Source organism: Culex pipiens, chromosome 1, assembly GCF_016801865.2.
Source record: "Culex pipiens pallens isolate TS chromosome 1, TS_CPP_V2, whole genome shotgun sequence".
Lineage (NCBI taxonomy): Eukaryota > Metazoa > Arthropoda > Insecta > Diptera > Culicidae > Culex > Culex pipiens.
This window is the reverse complement of record NC_068937.1, coordinates 59724840-59748010: the sequence shown is the minus strand read 5'-3', so window position 1 is coordinate 59748010 and position 23171 is coordinate 59724840. Positions and strand designations below refer to the sequence as shown.

General features: G+C 42.6%; 3 protein-coding genes and 1 long non-coding RNA gene across 6 annotated transcripts; 2 read left to right on the top strand and 2 right to left on the bottom strand.

The window, feature by feature from the left end:
* The first annotated feature begins 9221 nt into the window (after positions 1-9221).
* On the top strand, positions 9222-10004 carry LOC120425011 (uncharacterized). 2 transcript variants are annotated; one of them, XM_039589383.2, is made up of 3 exons: positions 9222-9361; positions 9463-9664; positions 9736-10004. In XM_039589383.2, the coding sequence occupies exons 2-3, from the start codon at positions 9502-9504 to the stop codon at positions 9801-9803; spliced, it is 231 nt and encodes a 76-aa protein (XP_039445317.1). In that variant the 5' UTR covers positions 9222-9361; positions 9463-9501; the 3' UTR covers positions 9804-10004. The 2 variants fall into 2 exon arrangements, with proteins under 2 accessions (XP_039445317.1, XP_052562209.1); XM_052706249.1 differs by lacking the exon at positions 9222-9361 and having other exon boundaries at positions 9368-9664.
* A 1745-nt stretch (positions 10005-11749) lies between these two features.
* On the bottom strand, positions 11750-17690 carry LOC120425006 (bromodomain adjacent to zinc finger domain protein 1A). Of its 2 annotated transcripts, XM_039589378.2 has the most exons (5): positions 17222-17690; positions 16576-16893; positions 12468-16514; positions 12191-12399; positions 11750-12113 (listed from the first exon to the last, which is right to left on the bottom strand). In XM_039589378.2, the coding sequence occupies exons 1-4, from the start codon at positions 17332-17334 to the stop codon at positions 12198-12200; spliced, it is 4680 nt and encodes a 1559-aa protein (XP_039445312.1). In that variant the 5' UTR covers positions 17335-17690; the 3' UTR covers positions 11750-12113; positions 12191-12197. The 2 variants fall into 2 exon arrangements, with proteins under 2 accessions (XP_039445312.1, XP_039445311.1); XM_039589377.2 differs by having other exon boundaries at positions 11750-12399.
* Positions 17691-17848: 158 nt separating this feature from the next.
* On the bottom strand, positions 17849-19257 carry LOC120425010 (puff-specific protein Bx42-like). Its single transcript, XM_039589381.2, has 2 exons — positions 18700-19257; positions 17849-18632 (listed from the first exon to the last, which is right to left on the bottom strand). The coding sequence occupies exons 1-2, from the start codon at positions 18726-18728 to the stop codon at positions 18359-18361; spliced, it is 303 nt and encodes a 100-aa protein (XP_039445315.1). The 5' UTR covers positions 18729-19257; the 3' UTR covers positions 17849-18358.
* Positions 19258-20241: 984 nt separating this feature from the next.
* Positions 20242-21469, top strand: LOC120425021 (uncharacterized). The gene is made up of 2 exons (XR_005606462.2): positions 20242-20486; positions 20550-21469. It is a non-coding gene; the product is annotated as an uncharacterized LOC120425021 (long non-coding RNA).
* The last annotated feature ends 1702 nt before the right edge of the window (positions 21470-23171 follow it).

Here is a 23171-nt window from a genome sequence, read left to right as displayed (position 1 = left end):
GAGGGAAGGGGTCCAAATATCTTTTTTTTTTGCGGCAATCACGCTATTACTCACTGAGAATTTTGGCTCGAGCCTCGAGATTTGTATTTGTATTTGTATCTTTATTTCAAAAATATACATAAGGGCAAGCCTTTTATCGTATACAGAGACATCATTTAGTTCGAATATGATAAAACTACAAAACAAAAAAAAAAACTTAAAACTAACTAAAAATTAGGATAGAGTACATGAAATGATCATTGTATATACAAAGAGAAACAACTTAACCTAAAAACAAATGAAAATGACTTCAACAAGAAGAATTTAGGTGAGAAAATAAACTGGTCAAGAAACTGTTTCTATCAAGTGTTCCTTAAATATTCCCTACACTGTTGCTTGAAATCACTAATAGAAGTAAGATTTTTCAGACGATGAGGCAAAGCGTTCCACAGGCGTGCGCCACGGACTACGAATGAATTCCCCAGATAATTAGTATGATGAGTTGGAATGAGAATGTTATGTGTACGTTGTGATCTACTAAAGGAAAGTTCTTCATATAGATAAGTTGGCTCTTTGAATTTAATAAGTTTAAACTAAAAAAACAAGGAGCTGCAAATGAAAATATTTTTGTAAAGGTATGCCAAGAATTGACGACTGATATTGAGAAACATGGTCATATCTGCGTAAATTGTAAATGAATCTAATACAACTATTGAAACAAACTTTTAAATGACGTTCAGTTTCTGCTGACAAATGAGAGAAAATTACATTACCGTAAATAAAGTGAGGTAAAAGAAGAGTTTTTACTAGTTTTGTTTTAGTATCAATTGATAAAGTGTTTCTATGTTGGTTTAAAATTCGTAAAGTTGTATAAAGCTTCCTAATAATAAAAGATACATGATCGTTCCAGGTTAGGTGTTTGTTCATAACTATTCCAAGATTGTTTACTTTATCAACTATTTCAATTATATCGTTGTCTATTGTAATGGGCGGTAATACAGGTAGATCAGAATTAGGACGTGTAAAAATTATGGCTTTTGTTTTAGATGCGTTAAGTACTAGACCATTATTCTGTAATTCTGTAATTCTGTAATTTCGGAATACATTCGTCCGGCTTCAGCTGAAGATTCATGCTGTCCCATGTTGCATGTTCGAGTGTAGACCTACGGAAAACCTGGCCGCGAGGAGAGGTGAGTGAACCTGTACACGAGCCACCTACGACATAATTCCTCGGGCGGCCCAGGTCAACTCGAAGTTACCCCAGGCACCCCCAGTGCAGGACACATTGGGGGTAGAAAGCGGATAGAATAAGCAAAACATCAAAGCAGGCCACGAGGCATACTTTTAAAGTGGTTTGTATCTGCAAAGGAATTTGTATTAACAAAATGGTCAAAAATAAAAAGGCGATACTAATTAATACTTCCCTGCGACCTTGGAGGTCTCTCGGTTGGACATATAGCCGTGGACACCAAGCTTGGTAGCAAACCTCGTCAGTCGGTGTGGTATTGATCACAGCTGATGTTAACTTGTCCTGCAGCTGTGTAGCAAGTCAGATGCTCGCTCATTCAGTTTGAAACGAAAAGAACAAAAGAGAACACAAGAAAACATTAGATTCTGATAATGAGTTTTACACAGATATAAAGTGTAATATAATATTAAATATATTTATAATAATATTTTCACTTCACGATTATTTATTGACACTTTATTTAGTTAGCTTTCACTATCACTTTCACTATTTCTTCGGGTCGTCTAATTTTCGTCGTGTTCCCGCACTTGAAGAATTCCGCATAACTAATCACTGCTGGTTTGTAGTGTAATGTCGAACATGTTACAAGCTAACACAACAGTGACACAGAAACAGAACTTCACAAGCACGGGAATTTGCACACGACCTCCCAGTGAATTAATACCGAGCTTTAACTATTTTTTTGTACAACTATTACCTAAAATGTCCAAAGCAGCTCAGTAAAACTCACTGGGAGCGTTCCACAATTTAGCCCCATCCGGGGGGAGCTTATCCCTTTGTACCCTCGTGTTTGTTTCCTTTGAACAGTAGTCTAGGTAGTTCAACAATGTTCAGCACAAGTTTGAATCGAAAGCAATTGCTTGAACAGCTGAACGGATCAAACTATTGCTTCCCTTGCTGAACTAACTATGCTACTGTTACTATAAGGAAACAAAAGGATAAAACATCATGATTTGATGTTCTAACAGGTACGTTCAACTAGCCAGCTGCGAGACCCATCAGCCCGGCCGGGAACCAGTCCATATCTGTCGAGTACAGCATACGGTGTGGTTCACAAAATATCGAATACAGCAAACACAACACTAAGGCTATACATATGGACTGGCGGGATGGAAGCACGTGGACACCTCCCCCCAAGTACTAGACCATTATTGCGACAAAAATTTAAAATGGATAAAAGATCAGCGTTTAGCAAAGAAATATAGTGAGGAAGTTCTGAAATAGGACAAGATAAATAAACTTGGGTGTCATCGGCAAAAGATTGTATACTGCAATAACGAACATGTCTTGGGAGATCATTAATTGACATTGTAAAGGCTAAGGGACCTCCAACGGATCCTTGTGGAACACCTCGTTCGTTTTGTCTAAATTGTGATCGACTTCCATTGATTTCAACCAGTCGATGTCTTCCTCCTAAATAACTCTTAAACAAATTACAAGCTTCTGCTGAGAAATTATATTGCTTTTTCAGTTTAGCTACAAAAATGTTATGGTCAATCAGATCAAAAGCTTTCGTGAAATCTATAAGGACAAGTATTGTTGCCATGTTACTGTCTAAAGCTTTATTTATGTCCTGACAAACTTTAATAACGGTTGAAGATGTACTGTGATGTTCCCGGAAACCAGATTGAAAAGGGGTTATAAGCTTTTTGAATGTTAAGTATTGTACTATTTGATCCTTAAGAAGATTCTCACATGCCTTCGATAATGTTGGTAAAATGGAAATTGGTCTGAGATCATTCGGTGTTGCTGGAAATTTAACTTTGGCTAAAGGTCTAACTATAGATAATTTGAAAACTACCCAAGTAACTAATCAGCACTAAAAGTAGTAATTGTTCAGCACTAACAGCGCTTTTCCTGCAGTTAATAACAGCCGAATTGTTTTGGAAATTGCTGGAAAAGCGCTTTTACAGCTGATTTGCAGCTGAATTTGGACTTTATATTTCTGTTTTAGAGCTAGGCCCCTACTGTTCTTGATCCGGCCCTGCAAAACGTCAAAAAAAAATGAGATGCAAAAATGTTGTCATCTCTTTCTCTCTCGTCCTCCTACCCCAGTTCTATTTTCGGTTTGTTTACTTCTTTACCGACACAGCTTGATGGGAGGAAATGGCTGAGAGGGGGGGAACAATTTATTTGATGAAAAGCTTGGTGTTGGAGACTTGATGCCAGTCACGGGTTGTTGATGTTTTTCGTTGATCGAATCATGCACGCTTGCCATCATGCCTAAATAAGCGGTGGGATTCGGGCGCAGTTTCAGAAGTATATGTAAGTTGCATTTCGTACTGAAATGTGCTAACTTTTTCTCGAGACTATTTGATCATAAAAAGGAAGCGAAACGACGGACTTAGACAGATTAATCAACGGTGTTTTTGCAACCCGAGAACAGCATGCCCAACTCTCAACGGAGAATCATTTGAAATTATTTGAAAGCAATCTTTGTGGTGTGTGAAATTGTGGTTTTACGGTGGAATCCCAAGTTAAACATCGGCAATTGCTGTTTAAACGCAATTGCATTTGATACCAAACTGGCCCCCAAAAATGCCAACTTCCATCCTCTAAGTCTAAGAAATCTGTCCAGCAGAAGTGATGGTTCCCTTTTTCCGACCTTGGTTACACCGCAATTCTCGCCGCAATTTCACATCATTGAACATAAAATTAATCGTGCAAAATATCGAAATTTGATTTAATCTGCGACCGACAGCCGTTCCGTTTTTCCTCAGCTGGTTGGTTTTCGTGAGGGATGAGCGAGCCAGAGATATATTGTTTTGGTTTTCATCATTCTTTCTCTTTCACATCTCAACTGTGTTGCCAGTTTAATGGGAAAAAATTAGGCAGTGTTGCTGGTAGCAGCATTAAATGAGCTGCATTTCAGCATATGCTAGAGCAGTTGCTTTAGAGCTGATTTGCTCTAAGATTAGCTGTTTTAATGCAGATTAGCTGTGGAATGCTGGTTTACAGCCTATTAATGATTTCTTTTAGTGCAGGATGGTTACTTGGGTAAAGGAAAAGAACTTGTAACAATTTTTTTTTTTAGTTTATATTTATTCAGTTTTTCTTTTCCATGTACATTTATTCAGTTAAAATATTATTGAGTGTCCAATCACAATTGATGACTTTTCACCTCAATTTTAAATACTAGCAACTTCCATTTATGCATGAAATATTGTAGCTTTCACTATTCAGTGGTTTTAAATGTAGGAGGTCCTACATGTACAAAAGGGAAAAGGGATACCTTAAAACTAACTTATAAACTATATAAAGAGCGGATCAATGCAGCTGAAGACTGCAATGATTTTTGTCGAAATGCATCAATTATCATATTGGACATAACATCCAAAGTGTCAACTTCGGCTAATTGATGAAGTTCACTGGTGCTGAACCAGGGAGGAAGTTTCAGAATCATTTTCAGAATTTTGTTCGGAATCCTCTGAAGTTTTTTCTTTCTGGTTAAGCAACAGCTTGTCCAGATCGGCACAGCAAAAAGCATGGCAGGTCTGAAAATTTGTTTATAAATTAACAGTTTATTCTTGAGACAAAGTCTAGAATTCCTGTTTATAAGTGGATACAAATATTTAATATATTTGTTACATTTAACCTGGATACTTTCAATGTGATCCTTGTAAGTAAGGTTTTTGTCAAAAGCAAGTCCAAGATATTTCACTTGATCCTCCCACTTTAAATTTACCTCATTCATCTTTATAATGTGATGACTTTTTGGTTTAAGAAAATCAGCCCTTGGTTTGTGAGGGAAAATAATAAGTTGAGTTTTTGCAGCATTTGGAGTAATTTTCCATTCTTTCAAATAAGAATTGAAAATATCCAAGCTTTTTTGTAATCTTCTTGTGATGACACGAAGGCTTCTACATTTGGCGGAGATGCTTGTATCATCAGCAAAAAGTGATTTCTGACATCCTGGGGGCAAATCAGGCAAGTCAGAAGTAAAAATATTGTATAAAATTGGACCCAAAATGCTTCCTTGAGGGACGCCAGCACGTACAGGTAGTTGATCAGATTTGCTGTTCTGATAACATACCTGCAGAGTACGACCCGTCAAATAATTTTGAATAATTTTCACGATATAAATCGGAAAATTAAACCTTTTCAATTTCGCAATCAAACCTTTATGCCAAACACTGTCAAATGCTTTTTTTATGTCAAATGCTTATAACTTTTGATAGGGTTGTCAGATCTTAGATGTTTTTAACGCGTTGGAAAGGTCTCTTTATTACCTTTCTAAAAATGTATAGCATGACGGATTTTCTTTCAAAAAACACCCTTTTTACAATCTTCCGGACTTTTGCTAAAATCGTTTTTTTAGCATAACTTTTGAAGTACTTAACTAAACTTTATAATTTTCAATAGCGACTTATGGGATCCCAAGACGGATCGAATAAGACCAAAACGGTCCAAATCGGTTCAGCCAGTGCCGAGATAATCCAGAGCAAATTTTTTTGATCAACATCCCACAACACACACAGACATTTGCTCAGAATTTGATTCTGAGTCGATATGTATACATGAAGGTGGGTCTATGAGGTAAAACTAAGAAGTTCGTTTTCTGAGTGATTTTATAGCCTTTCCTCAGTAAAGTGAGGAAGGCAAAAACGTTACTTAATTAACCTTTAGGTGGATGGTGCCTTCCTCACACTCATAAAGTCAATACATTCAGTAAAAATAGCAACATTCCCCCACAGACAAACAGACGGGACACTCGAGTGCCGAACCATCGTCCTCTAAAAACGGTTAATTCAAATTCAATTTTGTTTCGGCATCCACTCACCCGGCGCTGATGGCGCTGCTGTCGTGACAGCTCGCCCGTCTTTTCTCAGTGTGTGTGATGCGTGTTTTTTTTTGTTTTTAAGTTGAGCGTGAGCACGTGTGAGGCAGCAAATGAAAACAAAAAAATTATTATGAAATTCAGAAATTCCAACGGTGATCCACTATCCAGACTTTGCGGGTCAAATTTGGGGAAGTTTCGGCCAGAGTCAGATGAGCGGCTGACTAGCGAGGGCATACCTTTTACCCCACTATTAACCAGATAGACCTGCTCCACTGCCTGCCGAAGTCGAGGCTGCTGCTGAGGCGCCCGCTACTGTGGAGAAAGCCGGATCCTGTGGTGGAGTCATCTCCTTCGGAGCAACCTGCTTATCCTTCGTGGACTGCTGCTCAGATTGCTGCTGCTGGTCGTCCTTTTGGCATTTTGACGATATTGCGTCGATCGTGAGCGCCACTCTTCGTGACTTTTTTCGTCTCATTCGGCCCTTTTGGTTTTGTTGGCTGGCAACTTAATTGCGCCGTGGACACGTTACCCGCAGATGTTTCCAAACGCCCATCGTGGGGATCAATTCCGTTAGTTTTGAATTGGATTTTCCTATTCCGGCGGCCACTACTGGTGTTTTCGTGACCGGGATATCTTGTTGATGATGGTGTCAGGTGTAATGGTTCATGTTTTCGGTGGAGGAGGAATCTTAGACGGAACATGCAAGCAACGGGGATGACCAGTGGTGTGGTCTCTGTCATTGTGTTGTCTTGCATCGCTGCAGGTGCTGCCGCATGATTTGCCTCATTAGGTTCTGCCAATGGAAACGGAACCGACGGTGGAACCGACCCACCGTCATTTTCGGCCGTCGGTCTTGATTTATTTATTTTGATTTTGTTACTGATGATCAGCAACAACAAAATTATTTCGAAACAGCTGTTGATGTTTACGATCGTTAAGGCTTGATTGTCTCACGTATACACTGACATGACACATGACAGTAATGGGTTTGTATTGGTGTGTTTGGGCTGCGCTTCGGCATAAGCTCACCAGGCAGCGCTGGCGTCGCCGTGATTTGGTGGTTTGATGAAGGACGATGGATTTCAAAAATAATTTGTATGGAGAGTCACGTCTGTTTGTCTGTGATTCCCCCTTAACATGTTTAACTAATCAACTTTATTACTCATTTCTTTTGATAGGGTTCGCTGACCGTCAATATTTCTGGCTAATCCGCAAGGTCTGATAAAAAACCTATCCAACGATAGTTCGCATGGAAGATTCAAACAATATTTCTATCGCAATATCTGAAATCCGACCTCTAAAAAGTGTATAAATAACACTTAAGTGTTAATAACTTTTGAAAGGGTGTCAGATCCTTGATGTTTTAGGCTCATTTGAAAGGTCTATAAAGGATTATCTAACTAACGATGAGATCCGGCCTCCAAAAAGTGTATAAATAACACTTAAGTGCTAATAACTTTTGAAAGGTTTGTCAGATGTTCAATGTTTTGGGCTCATTGGAAAGGTCTTTTTAATACCTTTATGAAAATGTATAACATGGTAGGTTTTCTTGCAAAAACCACCCTTTTACAATCTTCCAGACATACGCCAAAATCGTTTTTTTTTTAGCATAACTTTTGAAGTACTTAACTAAACTTTCTGATTTTAAATAGAGACCTATGGGACCCCAAGATGGATCGAATGAGATTAATACGGTCAAAATCCGTTCATCCAGTCCGGAGATAATCGAGTGACAATTTTTTTGTCCACCCACCACATCCACACAGACATTTGCTCAAAATATGATTCTGAGTCGATATGTATACGTGAAGGTGGGTCTACAAGATCAAATTAATAAGATCATTATTCGAGTGATTTTAAAGCCTTTCCTTAGTAAGGTGAGGAAGGCAAAAAAAACTCTAGAAATATATAATAAAATTTACAATTCCATTCCAAAAATACATCTTTTAATGAACAATACAAAAACTTGCTAAAACTTTTGACAACGTCGATTAAAGATTTTAAGATACATTTTTTAGTTTTAGTCAACACGCAGAAAAAAGAATTATCAATTCGATAAGTTTCTGCCATCATTTCGATAAATTAAATTATCGGTTGGCAACCAATAATTTATTTTATCAAATTTGATAACTTTTCTTATCAGTTTGATAAACAATGTTTATCAATTTGACAAAATATATTATCGCTTTATAAACGTCATTTGAGAAACGTCAAAAGCAAAATTTATCATTTCGACAAAAATATTTATCATTTTGATAAATGAGTTTATAGAAAAGATAAAGTATTTTATCAAATTGAAAATGTTATTTATCTTCCTTCCACTGCTAGTTCTTCGTATATAAAATAAAACCAAACAAAATAGATGCTGCTTTTTAAACTTTATTTTGTTACAAAATTGTAATACCATAAGAAGATAATCCTACTCGGTGAATGGTCCATCAGTTGCTGCCGTTTGTGACAGAGGTTTGGACTCTCCAGGTTGTAGATGTGCATCCGTGGTGGGCCATCGGGTCGAAACTCCACCTTGGAGGATTCTTTCGATACAGGGTGCGTTTTGTTACAAGGACGAAGACGTCGAAAAGCGGCTTGACGGTGTCCTGATTTCTGGTAGGGTTTGGTTCAGGAAACACGCAACTGAAAAGAAGCACGTTTAGCACGACCAATTAGAAATCCAACTTTTATTTTAAAACTCACCTATTGAAATTCAGCGCAAATCTGACACTATCCTTCACCGGTTCCATTGGCAACGTCAGCCAGCCTCTTCTTCCTGGGTGCCAGATTCTGTGGTTCTGTGGCCAGCATGGGTGCGTCTCTTCAGTTGCGGTGAAACCACGACAGTAGGAAGAGAGGGACGGTGGTTCCTCAACTTCTTTAAGCACGTTGATCTTTACACACAGTTGGACTCGACCGGCAGACGACCTTTATTTTGTAAGCTGGCCAAATCCTCCGGGTACAACGTCTTTAAAGAAACTTGTTCGTTTCCTCACTCATTTTGGTTTGTTTGTTTATGTTTCAAATGACAGGCAAAAACGTGCATACGGAAAAAAAATCTAGCAATAATGTTATTTATCAAAATGATAAAGAAGATTGTCGTTTCGATACGTAAAGTTTATCAAAACGATAATTCAACGTTATCAGAACAATAATCAATTTAAAGTCCTCTCTCATAAATCTTTTTTTTTTAAATCAACCGGACAAGTCCGCCCATGCAACAAACTGTTCTACGATTCGAACTTCGAAGCTTCAACCACATTTTCGAAATCTTTCTGTCATTTCTATCTGTCATCGGGCGACGTTTCCTTCATTTTCTTTGCCCCGTGAACGCATCGATTCTCGCCCGTGTCCCTTGAGAAGTAAGTCGAGTTGCCGCCGCCGTTGCTGCAAAAAAATTACATAATCCGACGGAATTTGTATTCGCGTTCTTCGGTAAATAATCGGTCTTATTTTGCAACAGTTGCAGCGTAACCGTTCCACGGAAATCAAGCAGATCAAGATGTCTGAGCCGACGCCGCGCCCGATGAAGTTCCCGTACACCTTCTCCGCCCAGCTGGCACAGTTCCCGATCCAGCACTACTTCAAGAACCAGTGGATCTGGCGCTACTACTTTGTCGCATTCGGTCTGTCCATCCCGCTGTTCTACAAGATCAGCAAACTGGGTGAGTACCGATAGCATAAAATGGCAATCGAGTCGATCGGAACTAACTTTGAATTTTGTTTAATCTTTTAGCCAACTCGCCCGGAAACGTGGCCAAGTGGGCCGAATCCAAGCGCAAGGAACACGAGGAGCACCATTAAACGATGGCGGAGATGCTGGGGAAACCATTAGTTTTAGGCTTATGAGAGATGAGGTCAACTTGGAAACTGTTCTTAATTTGATGTGCGAGATGTTATCTTCACTGGCAAAATAAACAAACATCCGGAACCGAAAGATCTGGTCTCCTTTGTCTGAAGAAGAAACATTTTTTGCTACAATAAATGGTCGCCGTAAAATCTCCATTATAGTTCTTTTATTGGTCCCAAAAAATATATTTAGGAAAAAATGGTTTAAAATTATGTTAAAAAAATTGTAAATTTTGCAAGTATTTCAGGGCATGATTCCCTAGTTGTACTGAGCTCGAATCTCAAATATAAATTTGATTGTTGCCGGCTTAGAAGTTTCAATTGGGATTTAATCCATAAAATCGGTGCTTGTTGAGTTATGGCCATTTTTGAGGCTTTGTTTTTGTTGTAATCTCATGAGCACCTAAGACCATCTGGGATCGAACCCAGGTCGACTGGGTGAGAGGCAATCACGCTTACCCCTACACCACGGTTACCGGCAACTATAAGGCAAGGTTCTTATAAAAAGACGTCAAATAACATCACCACACCGAAAACGACGTTTTAATGAAGGTAATCAAACAACAACGCAACCTTCAAATCACTTAGAGGCTTGGTGGTGGAAGTGTTAAATCAAAATCCACTTGGGGGCACCTATATCCTGCCCTATCCTGCCTTATAAAAACAATCATAAGTTATGGAATTTAAATTCAATGGATTATTTTACTCCTGGTAGCTTCACAAATCACGTTTAATGCAACATTAGTTGATGTTTTGATGCTTATTTGTAAAAATAAGTCTTATTTCGACATAGTTACACTATTTTCAATAATGTTTGTTTTGTTAAGTGACTATTTTCATTTTATTTATGGAAACTATGTTGGAAAGGTCCCTTGATTCATTTCATATCACCCTTCAAAGTTGTATTAGACGAAATGGCTAGTTTTGTAAGGTGGCCCATTCTGCCCCTCACCCTGGAAAAGTAGTCGAAAAAACATTTTTTTTAAGTGGCTCAAAATAGTTTTATGTAAAAAAAATTGTATCAATCAAGTATTCAACATTCAAGGGAACATTCCGAAGCATAAGCCTACTACACTGGATTCATAAAATAATTTGTAAGTTATTTGTAATTGTTTTTCTATGGTTTTGACGCATTCTACTTAGGCGGGCCATTCTGCCCCCCTGCCCCTACTATCGAGTAAAAGAAGAATCAGTTTACAGAATGTGGTGTAGGGGTTAGCGTGGTTGCTCTCACCCCATTTGAACTGGGTTCGATCCCGGACGGTCCCAGTGACATTATCCGAGACGAGATTTGACTGATCACGGCTTCCGTCGGATGGGGAAGTAAGCCGCAGGTTCTTGGGCGCTCTTCGGCACGTAAAGAAGATGGCTTGCGACTTGGAAAGGTTGATTTTAATCTTTTAATGCTCCACTTTTGTTGAAACTCCTCCAGACGGTTTTGAGCAGCTTAAAGTTTGATTGTGACGATTTTCGGATAACGTTGTCTGTTGCAAAGAAGCCAGCATCGTCAGCAAAGAACGCATACGACGCTCCTTCAATCATCAGTACATCAGCATTGAAGATGTTGAACAGCGTTGGGCTTAGATTTTGACAATATACAGTGGGAAGTTGGCTACTACCAGCTTGTGGACAATAGCTTCCTGCCACACCGTGTCATAGGCTTTCTCTACGTGATGTCCTTATTCGGCTTTGGTACCGCTACCACCAACGCGTGTTTCCACGCAGAATTTTTTTATTAGTGTCATACTGTCATACTTCGGCGCTCTTCTTTCCTCGATATTATTAATAAATATTAAGGTAACGATAATCGTCAACCAGAGATAATATTGGCATATTAATGAGTGCATTTGTGTTAGGATGGATTTCTCATATTTTCTCCTCAACAGAAACCCATTTCCGGCTTGTAGCGTCTAAACTGTATTTGATTAAAAATGAGATAGATAAATGTAACGGAAAAATGTGTCCTACTGCTTAGCGCCGCCCAAGCTCACGCGGATGATGTGATTCGAGCTTGACCGAAGAGGGCACCGCCCCTCTTTGTTATGCCAGTCCTATTTATCGCTATTTAAAAAAAAAGTGTTTGTCTTGTTACATTCACTACCTTTCCTTACTGAGTAATGCTGCTCTGTAACAGCTTAACTTATGTTCCTAGGAGCCGCGCGCACTGCAATCGCTTGTTCTGCCAGCGCAAACATAATACAAGAATACTCGTGAGTAATTTCCAGCCAGCGAATTGGTTCGTAATTGTATTTGTTTAAAATGTGTCTGTGCAATTTTTTTAAATGACGGAATCAAAATGAATAACTTAACCGCTTGCTCAACATCTAGACATCTCTACTTACTTACTATTTACTTGCGAATCGACCTCCGCTTGCTGGCACTGCCCTCTTGGGATGTCGCTGCCTTGGGTGAGTTTCCGTTCATCACGGCGGGCGTCGTCGCCGACGATTTTCCGCTCTTGCCGCTGTTCTTCAGCATGTCACTGGGCTTAAAGGGCAGTCCGAGTTCGGCCGTCCGTTGCAGCACAAACTGTTCCAGGCTTTTACCGGCCCTGTTTGGTTTGAGAATAGATTGGTTAGGGGTTGGGTTGACGTTTGAATTACGTGCGGTAAAACTTACGTGTAAATCTCCGTTTCGTCCGTGTTGTACAAGTCGCAGTTGCGGAACACCAGCTGCACGTCGTTCATCATCTGCTCGTTGATCGTGTACTCGCCCATGTTCAGTTTAGACTTGATCTTTGCAAAATCCATCGGGTTCTTGATAATGTCGTAATAATCGGGCACCTCCTTTGTCGAAACAGGTCTCCGGAAGGGCCACGAATCCTCGTGCTTGAGCACGTCCTCGAGCAGCGTGTACAGGGCAATGTTGTTTAGCGGCATGTCCTCGCCGGTACGTCTTCCACGGCGAGCCGGTTCGACCTCATCTGCGCTTACGCTCACATTGTTGGCCGTCGAACGCCGGGACGACTTGTTGCGGGACGTTTCCAGCTCTTCCTCGGCGTGATGACCGTTCGTTAGCGTGGACCGTTTCGAGGTTGATCGACGACTGCGCTTGGCTTTCGACGCGAGCGACTCATCATCGTCACTGGCTTCCTCCGAGGCTTGCCGTTTGGAGCTTCGTCTTCGCGAAGAGTTTCCGTTGGTTCTCGAAGTATCGATCTCTTCCTCCGCCACTTCCATGTCTTCCTCATCCTGCTCGTCTGCCACGTCCTCATCGTCGCTGTCAAATGCGATGCGCGCCACAGCTAACCGAACCGGAACCGTGCGCTTCTTGGACTTTTTGCTACTTTCCTTGGCTTTCTTTTTCTTTTCCGCTTTGGATGAACTCTTGCTGCATTTGTCGCAGTTCCATCGCTTCTTTGGTGTGCGATCCAGCGATTTGGTGCACTCCGGGTGGTAGCCGGTTCCGCAGGTGTGGCAAATTGCGGTGGCGCCTCCGGATTTGCACTTTTTGCAGACGATCTCTTCCTCACCGTCTGAATCATCATCGCCGTCGCTGTTGTCATCGTCGGCGATCGTTTCGTCCAGCACTTCTTCCTCCTCCTCCGGTTCTTCTTCCTCAAACACCTTTCGCTTCTTGGTTTGCTTCTTCTTGGTGTAATCCTCGGGACGGCAACGTTGGCAGAACCAGTCTCCTTCGGGAACCTGTTTCAGCTTTGGCTTGAGGCAGTACATGTGGCAGGCTCGGTTACAGTCGTCGCACAGCAGCGTCTGGGACGGATCTCCCTTGCGACGGCAAATCATACAGGCGATCTTTTCCGCCGAACGCGACCATTGGATTGCGTCGTACAGCACGTTGTAGTGCAGGAAAATTTGCGAAAAATTGGTCGCCCGCATCAGCGATTCTTCCCAGCTGGCGAGATTCTTCTGGCCCTTGTAGGTTTGCTTCGTAATGTTGGCCTTGTCCTTGATGTTCTTCTTAGGTCCAAACGGATAGATCAAAAATTTGGAATCGACGCACTGTTCGATCTGAAGTAAGGCCTTTGCTAGACCGTGGACTTTATCGTGCAGCGTGACCGAATCGTGCAACAGGATCGCCTCGTCGCTGGAATCTTCCGACTCGATGATCATCGTGTCTGGCAGATTGTAACCCGGGTCTTTTTCATGCGACAACAGCTTATCACAATCGATGTCTGACGCGTCGTCCTCCATTCCCTCGTCGTCCTGATCCTGGTCTTGCTGTTCATCCTTCGGGTCTTTCAGCGCCATCACCCGATTCGGTCCCCATCGGAGTGGTTCCGACAGCTGTTTGTACTCAAACTGTTCCAGCGCGTTACGCCACTCGTCCCGGTCGGAAACCTTCATCGAGCCCAAATAGCCGACCGTGATTTTCGACTCCAGCTCGAGCACGTTCTCCCGCAGGGACGTCTCCAGGATCAGATTCGGATCCGTACCGGGCTCGTGGTTAAAGTTGGGCGCGTCGTACTTTCTGCTAGACTTGTTGACGATCCCTGCGAGAATCGTTTCTTGCTCGTTTGCTTCGGCCGAAAGTTTTTCAACGGGACAGCCCGAAATGTGCGTCAGGATAAGCTCCTTTTCGCTTTCCAGATTTTCTCGGAGCGCCTTCTCACGCGTTCCACGTGGGTTCAAACTTTCGATAAGCGCGTTTATCTCCTCTTCAGTGTTGTAATAACCCCAACGAACTGTGCCCGGGAAGTTGTCCGTGTGGATTGGACAAGCCTTTGGGTTCGCCGTGCACATCATCAACTCTTCGTTCGTCGGCGTTACCAAATCCGTCATCGCCAAAGGATCCCCATCGGCGGTCGTACCGTTGATGGCGGGTTTGCTTGCCTTGAGCTTGGCACAACCATTCAGCATCAGTTTACTGATCGCGATGTCATCGTGAATAACCTTGAGCTCCTTTTCACCAGTCAGCTTGTCGCTGTTGCTAATGACCTGCGAGATGAACTTTTTACGCCGATCCTCTGGACAAACGGCCAGTTCCGGAATATTGAGCATTGGCTCGTCGGCACACTTCCCGGAAAAGGTACGATCGTGCTCGACAAACAATCCCGGCAGCGACTCGAACAGCCAATAGCTGCGATGCGCGCGGTCTGTCCCCAGGTAGATTTGATAGTCAAAGAAGCTCTCCTTGAACTTGTCAATGTCTTTCTGCAGAACCTTGACGTCCCGCTCGGCTTCGGCGTCCATTTTAACCACGTCCTGGGCCATTTTCTCCTCCAACTCTTTTCGCAGCGCAAGCTTTTGCTCGACCGTACCTTCGTGAGCCGTGACCTTCTTCTTGATGTCGTTCTTCATGTCCCACTTTTCCGAGACGACGCGTGCCTCTCGCTTGCGCTTGGCCACGTTCACAGTGTTGTACTGCTGCCGCGCTACGCGAGCCTTCTCCAGCCGTTCTTCAACGAGTTCGCGGACGCTGCTGTACGTCAACAGTTGGTCGATGAGACACTTTAAGATCTTTAAAATGTCGCCAACTGGCATCGCGAAAACCGTGTGTGATTTGAGCGCACGGAAGATGTGCGGATAGTCGAGCACCAGCTGCATTCCCGGGTCGTCACAGCTGTGGTATCCGCCGCGCATTGCGTACCGCCATTTGGAACCCTTTTCTTCGATTAGCGCTCCGGACGAAAGGAAGTGCAGTCGAAGCAGCTCGGAAACAGTGGTGGAATCCATCGGCAGTTCGCTTAGTTTGGTGCAGTAGTGTGTCTCGCACCAGACGGCCGCTTTGGTGGCCTGCTTAAGTACTGAAGTGTAAGCTTTGCGTGTTCCGACGTCGCCGGACGGGTCGTACCGAACGGCCACTTCGTTTTCCTCCTCAATTTGGTGCGAAAAGATGGTGCTGAGAAGGACTTGGAAGATGTCACTTAGCGGGCCGTTGACCTCTTTCAGCAGTAGCGCTCGCTCCAGCAGGTCCATCGTGAGGCCGTTGGCAAATTTGTCTTTGATTGAAAGCAGCTCGGAGAAGGATGTCACAAACTCCAGGACGTACATAAAATCGCTAAAATGGCGCGTTCCAATCAGGGTCTTAACTGGCTTTGCCTTGGGAATAACTTTATGGTCAATCAGCTCTTGATCTTCACCAACACGATTGTACTTCTTCAGGGCAACCAGCACCTGCTCGTTTATAACAGCCTTCTGTTCCTCCAACCGCTTCTTCTCCTGCGCTTCCTTCTCTTCCTTTTCCTTGCGTAACCGCTCCATCTCCTCCTTCAAGTCCTTGGAGTCTTTGTTGTTTGCTGCCTTTTTGTCCGGTTTTACGCCATCTTCGGTGGACTTGTTGAGATATTTCGAGATGCTCTGTTGTTTGTCGTCCCTCTTCTGTCCTGGTTTCGGTCCGCGCTTCTTGCCACTTCCCGGTTTTGGCGGCGAGGGATTCTTCTTCTCCTGCTCCAGGCGATTTTTCTTCTCCTCAGCCTGCTTGAGCCGCTTGGACTGTTCAAAGTCGGGCGGTTTACCGAAGAATACTTGCTGCTCTTTGAGTTTCTCATCAGTGACGAACTTTTTGAACGACGCTTCCTTGATCTTCAGTACGCCCGCTACCTGCTCAACGTGCTGCTTCAGGAAAAGCTTGCATTTGTCTCGTGTCGTGGCGCTACGATCGCGCTTCAGGTTTTCCGCAAGAACTGTCCACTCCTTGGGCTTGTTACCGTCGTCGGACTGCACTCGGTAACGAATTTTTTCCGCCTTCACGGGGCTGGATTTGGTGCTGAAAAAAGCAGTTTGTTAAATAAAAAAGTTTTAAATAGAGAAAAGATAAAAGAACGTACTTTGGCGCGATTACTTCCACAATGGTGGCCTCGCGGTACTTCCGGCCACTCGGCTCCATCGCGTCCACAATTTCCTGCTCAAAGAAGTGATCTTTGATGAAGCCAAACACGTCTTCCAACATTTCGTTGAACGAGCTGCGCTTCGTCTTGGAAGCCACCATCAGGAACGGCCCCTTGACGGCCGCCGGGAATGTTCGCAGAAGGCGCCGGGCTTGCTTCTCCGATTCGAGCGCCTCCGCGTACGTTAGGTTGGGCTTTCCCGTTATTGAACAGCTCCACACAATCGACGAGATGAGCATAACACGGTGAAAATAGTCCCTAGAGAGAAGGACAGTGAAATTAAAGTAAAATCCGCTCCAAAAACAAAACCCAAAAACTTCAATCGAAAAATCAGAACAGTTTGTTTATGCGAACCCTCCCCCAAGCAAGCCATGGAAAAATTTAATCTAGATTAAATTTTCAAAACAACCTATCCCTCATGGGTTTCCTATGCAGATAGGACCTTTTGAAAATTTAATCGAGTAATGTCTGCGCTACTGCTGTAGGGTGGGATTCCGCCCCGTGCCTCCGCCCTCCACCAAAAGAACAGAAGAAAAATCTTCAAACAGCAAAATTTCACCACCTTGCCCACTCCCACAATACTCACTCATAGTTGCTGAAAATTTCGTTGGTCGTCTCGCAGTAAAAAACCTCGTCCCCATCCCGGAGCCGTTCCGGCTCGGTGACCTTTTCGAACAACTTCCGGCGAAGCAGAGGCATTTTGCTGCTGCCGTTCCGTCTTCCACTACCGTTTGCGTCTGCAGCAGCCTACTTTGATGGGCTTGCTTGGTCAGTCACTACTTTACACCCAAGCTTGGCGCACGCACGCACACACAAACACACCGACACATACACACACACGACCACCAGATGAAAAATGTTTACGCGCCCTGCTGGCTCGAGTGGCGGGAAAACTTTTAACTCGATTTTAACCACCGAAATTTGACGAATTTTAACTACCCGACACTGGAAAAGCACGCACTATCTTGCTGAGTTAGCGACGGAAGTTACAAAATTCGCTAGCACACGCGATTTCACGCTAAAATTTACGATTTTCAGCGAATTTGGATTGCAGCCCCACGCGCGAGAGCTTCGGATTGAACAAAGTAGGCTGAGGAATGAATGAGCTGCTGCTTGGGCTGACAGCTGACGCAAAAAACGGCGCCGTTTGAATTCTGACGCCAAGGTGGTTTGAAAAGGTGGGAAAAAGGCTGGCCCCGTAAAAAAATCAGTTCTACAGTTTTACAGGTTAGTTGATGCAAAATAAATCGGCACTGGCAACGTATTTATGTTTTGAGCTTGCAACACTGAAACTGAAACCAACCTTGCCGGCTCTCAAAAGTTCTTTAAAACGATTGGTTAAATATTAATCAGCTTTAGTTCTGTTTCTGATGTTTGTTACGTTTTATTTTGGATCCAACACTGAACAAAAATGACCCTTTTAAATCAAGTGTTCTACCCTTGATCTGACCCTGCTATACAGTGCACTTAAAAACCAATCGCAAAACACTTGAATTTTGGGCAACAAAATTAGCTGTCAATTCAATAGCAAAACACTTGAATTTGACGTGTTGTGTCACATGAAATACTATATTATATTTATTGGTTTAAAATGGCTTTTCTTTCTTTAATCAATGCATGTTTGCATGTAATAGAAATGGATTTCGATTTGTTTTTATGTAAGGAAGATGTTGCGAAATGAAATGTTTTTTATTTTCTATCAACCTGGCGTGTAAAAATTTTGTTATTTTTTTCCTTCCTGGTCGGGATCGGTTTGTTTGCCACCACTGCTTCCTGGGAGGTTTCTCAGCGTCGGCGAGTGAAGCACCGGTACCGGCGGAGATGGAGGCCCCATGGGGAATCTTCTTGTTGATGCAGAACCGCGGTGGTTCGAATCAAACTGTGCCTTGACCAGTCGAATGACGCATATCATGGCCCCTGAGTTGAATGCATCCAAATCTTGTTTATCACTGGCACCGCCTACCTGGTACGGCATCTGCAGCTCTTTCGCATCCTTCCTGTGAATCATACAAAATACATCCAAAAATCAAAACAAAACCCAAAAAAAAATCTCTCCCCACTCACCAAATGGGTCCGGAAAGGAACTTTATCATCAAAGTTGGCTACTGGCCGGGAGACCAAGCCCTTCCGCTGGCTATACGGAGCCCGAGCCCGAGGACACAGCCTTATAGTGATGCTCATCTTCGCGGTCACAAACCGGGCAGGCAATTTTCTGGACTGGAACATGGCGGCAGCGAACTCAAGCGGTCTGCGAAAAACGAACACACCGGACCTCCAAAACTTTCAAATGAGGAAACGAAGCAAATTCCGACGAAGCTGTCGCGAAACTGGATTTCAAATCAAAACAAGATTAATTTCAAGTGTTTTGCTCATTACTTTGAATAGTTCAGCACAGTGGGGAAAATTCATGAGCAAAACACTTGAAAATTTTGAGCCACCCAAATGAAAATAAGGTGTCAAAAAATACCAAAAAGTCAATCGCCAAAACACTTGAATTTAATAATGGATTGGATTGAAATTTAAACACAAACAAATTAGATCTAAGATGCGGATTAATTGAATCATTCAAGTGTTTGGGCACTTGGAAAAAAAGGGTGGCGTATTTTCAGTGTACCCATTTGAAATTTTTCTTGACCGATTCCTTCCGGAGTGCATACACCGGAAGGAAAGGGGTCAAGAAACAGCTTTACGAACAGCAGAACAAAGGAGAGGGAGCGATTTCTTGGGGCTTTTCTTCACCCTCTCTGGCTTGCTTTAGCTGCCGCTGCTGCCCATTTGATTTTTTTCTTGACCGGTTCCTTCCGAAGTGCATATACCGCTTATATACTAACAGGCTATCGTATCCAGCTTTTTAAGCGAAAATGGCGTTCGAATGGTGAACGCCTGAAATGTCAAAATCACGCAGTGGTACCAACATTACAAAAAAAGTGTGCCATGCGTGGTGCCATGGCATGACAGCCGCATTTTTTTTCTAATGTTGGTGCTACTGCGCGATTTTGACATTTCGGGCGTTCACCATTCGAACGCCATCTTCGCTTAAAAACCTGGATACGTATCGTATATGTGCGGTTTTCATATAGAATCAATCATGATTTTAGTTTCAGTGTATGGTCCCCTTGGAACGAGCTGTCAAGTAGGAGCTATAGAGTTATCTACGTGCGCATGTATTGCGTGTACGTACACGAAAAAGATTGAGGTTAAATTTTGTACCCGCCAGCAAAACAAATGGGGTGCTAGTGTGCATGAGCTCGGGCCTAGATAACTCTATTCTGTCAAGAAGGACCGCGAGGTTAATTTTTAAACTTTTTGTGGTCGTGCTGATATTATTGTTTATCGCTGTAAACAATAATATCAGCAATCTAAGCTTCATTTTGGGACCCAATTTAATTACTTTTCCCTTGTGGAAGATCAGATTCATTTCCATTGATTAAAATGTTTAAGCTAAGTGCAATTTTTTAAGTAAAGTTGTGGTGCTCACCTAAAGCGCCAACATCTTGACAAGTTGTCAAGAACAGACTGCGACAGTGAGAGCACGCGGGCACGAGAGGCCGCGAATAGCACGCCGGTGACCGGAATAATGGCCAAGCAGGAGAGTCCCTGGGAACCTGAAGTAGGTTCCCACAAAAGTGATTGTAGATATGCCAAGATATGCCATAACTGGTTGGTTGTTTCAGGGGGATGACAGATGGGGATTTCAGCCTACCGCACATAATTTCCAATATGGCGTCGTGTGTTTATAAACAATGGGTGTTTGTATATAAACAGCAAAAAAGCAAAAGGAGCAAAATTATTTCGAATCGTTTGAATAATTCTTACCAAATTATCCTGCGATCAAATTCCATCCGGGCAAGGTAGGTATTAAGAGAGCAGTATTATATATCTTTTCATAAAATATAAATTCCCCCCTGGTGCAGTTCCGGATTTGGATCAAACACCCGTGTCACAAATCTGTGCAACGAAATCCACGGTGTGGCTGATGGACATCTTAGCTGCATCCAGTTCTGCTCAAAGGAGTTTATCGAAACGGCGCTTGCGATGAACGAAACGCTGTTCCGGAATTGCCATGTAGAGGTCAACCCAAAGCACAACAACCAACTTCTGCGGGGCATTCGGTCCCGGCCCTCGGATCGTCGGTGTAACACGCTCGATCAAACCCTCCCGCTCGTCAGATCCGCAAGCCTTCCTGAACAGATTCGCACGGGACACACGTCTACAAAGGTGTGCCGCCGGATGTTTGCCGGAGAATTATGTTTGCGGTTTCAGCAGCTGAAGAACCTAGGACTCACACATCAGCCGGATCAGCAGCTGCTGCCACGTAAAGCAGGACTTCAACCAGCACCATTTCCCAGGAAAGATTTCAAAGTTCAACGTTTTTATATATCTATTAAAATAAATAAAGTTTTGCCCAGATCCCTTCTCCAATCGGCCGCTAGTCTCGATCTATCCCTGCCGGTCCTGGTCCGCGTCTTGTTTGTCATCAACCGTTCTAGAATAGATGCTCTTCCGGATCCCCTCCTCATTAGTCTACTGAACCTTCGCCTTCTCGGCTTCGTCCTCCTCGCGCGATCGGATGACCATACCAGCGCGAGACACCAGATAAATATTTGTTGAGCAGTCGCATCAACTCGACCCGTTTCTTCTCGATCCGTTAACCCGGAACGTTGGGACGCAAAACAGTTTACTCTTGGCCGCGCGAGGCTTCCAGCGGAAACGGAGCAGCGTTTACTTTTTTGCAGCAGCAGTTTGAAACTTCACTGGGTTAACTAAGCATCGTGAGGTCAGCGGATCGGCGGCGGAATAAATAAAAATTAAATAAAAATATCCAAAACTGTAATTCTGTTTTTTTCATTGAAAAAACGAGGATTAAAAGTAATTGAAAACCACTTGATAGTTAAATTTCTCTAAATAGGTATGATTGATAATTGACATATTACTCGAATGAAAAGTAAGTTGTGCGATATTGGGGCAATTCATCAGTACCAAAAATGACACTAAAACTTGTCAAAGTACCAAAACATGTCAAAGTACCAAAAGATTAGAGGTAGGCTCTCACTGTATGGAGTTTGACAGGTCGTCTACTCCCTGGGTTGATTTGATTACCCGATTTCGCAGGGTGTGTCGTCAGATCGAGAACTGTCATTTTTTTTACGGGGATGGAGCCTAACATTCCAAAAGGGCACATAGCTTTTGTTAACAAGAAATAGGAATTGTATATATACTATAGATCAGGGGTGCTCAAAATTTTTGAGTGGCGGGCCAAATTTGAAGCTCACATGAGTCCAAATTTGAAGCTCACAAAAGTCGACGGTAACATTTCAAAAGGCATCATGTACATTTTGACACTTTCTGGGTTATTGCATATTCTGAAAATACTCCTAATAAGCTACCTCTTCACCAAAAATGAGCAAAAGTTACTTCAGTAAAGTCTGTTTAATCATGATTTTAAATAAAACAACATAAACAAAATCTCTGCCATCAGCAGTCCCTGTTTATATAGCCCTGTCAACCTGTCAAACAAAAGACTACATGAACCTCGTGACGAAAAAAGCGCCATGTACATTCGGCGAATAAAAACGAATCATAACAAAGCGTCCCCCTCAATGACAGCAGAGTGATATAGACGTTGGTGATTTCATAAGAAGTTATGTTTGTTTTTCTCAAATAAAATTACGGAAATAATGTTTTATTAAATTTGGATGTTCAAGTATCAATAAAAGCAATGTTATCATTAGAACATCTTATTTTGCTTTTATATTAAAATGGGAATTGAAAATAAATCCGCAGTAACCTTGGCAGTAACAGTTCAATAGGGCGTATCTGCGTTTGTAAACAAGCAGTCTATCCCTGCCTTACTTGACGTGAACTGTCACTTGAGCAAAAGGGATAGACTGCTTGTTTACACACGCAGATTCGCCCTATTGAAATGTTACTACGGAAATGCTCAACATTCAAATGCGTTTTTCTCAAAAAGGATGGTGTGTACATGATGCTTTTTGAAATGTTGGCATCGAAGTGTTCGAATTCGAACGCCTCGCCCGGAATTTTGTAGCAATATGACCCCAGAACTGTAGCAATATGGCCTGAAATTTTGAGCGCATTTGGTTAAGGTTTAGTACTTCCACCATTCACCTGAAAGTATGGATATCCGTGAGCCACGCTATTGGTTAAACATTATTAAAATCAGAAAATCGAAAAATTTCATTGCCGCTTTCGAAATTAATACAAGATCTTTGACTGAATACAATCGTTATTTCACAAATATAGTCATTTAGTTAAATGCACTTGTAAAATGCACAGAGGGCCATTTTACATGACTATTCAAAATGAGTCCGCGGGCCACGTTTGGCCCGCGGGCCATAGAGCTTTATGACGTTTCGCGTACGCACACTAGCGCACCATTTGATTTTGCTGGCCGGACAAAATTTAACCTCACTTTTTTTCGTGTACGTACACGCAATACATGCGCACGTAAATAACTCTATACTTTAGTCACCCCTGCTATAGAGCTTTATGACGTTTCGCGTACGCACACTAGC

What these genes read in the sequence shown, in the direction of transcription:
- LOC120425011 (XM_039589383.2), top strand. Translation starts at nt 9,502, where the DNA reads ATGTCTGAGCCGACGCCGCGCCCGATGAAGTTCCCGTACACCTTCTCC. An exon ending in CTACAAGATCAGCAAACTGG is followed by an intron (nt 9,665 to 9,735) that starts GTGAGTACCGAT and finishes TTAATCTTTTAG; the next exon opens with CCAACTCGCCCGGAAACGTG.
- LOC120425010 (XM_039589381.2), bottom strand. Translation starts at nt 18,728, where the DNA reads ATGATAAAGTTCCTTTCCGGACCCATTTG. An exon ending in TTCCTTTCCGGACCCATTTG is followed by an intron (nt 18,633 to 18,699) that starts GTGAGTGGGGAG and finishes TATGATTCACAG; the next exon opens with GAAGGATGCGAAAGAGCTGC.
- LOC120425006 (XM_039589377.2), bottom strand. Translation starts at nt 17,334, where the DNA reads ATGCCTCTGCTTCGCCGGAAGTTGTTCGAAAAGGTCACCGAGCCGGAA. An exon ending in GTGGAAGTAATCGCGCCAAA is followed by an intron (nt 16,515 to 16,575) that starts GTACGTTCTTTT and finishes TGCTTTTTTCAG; the next exon opens with CACCAAATCCAGCCCCGTGA. An exon ending in GACGAAACGGAGATTTACAC is followed by an intron (nt 12,400 to 12,467) that starts GTAAGTTTTACC and finishes CAAACCAAACAG; the next exon opens with GGCCGGTAAAAGCCTGGAAC.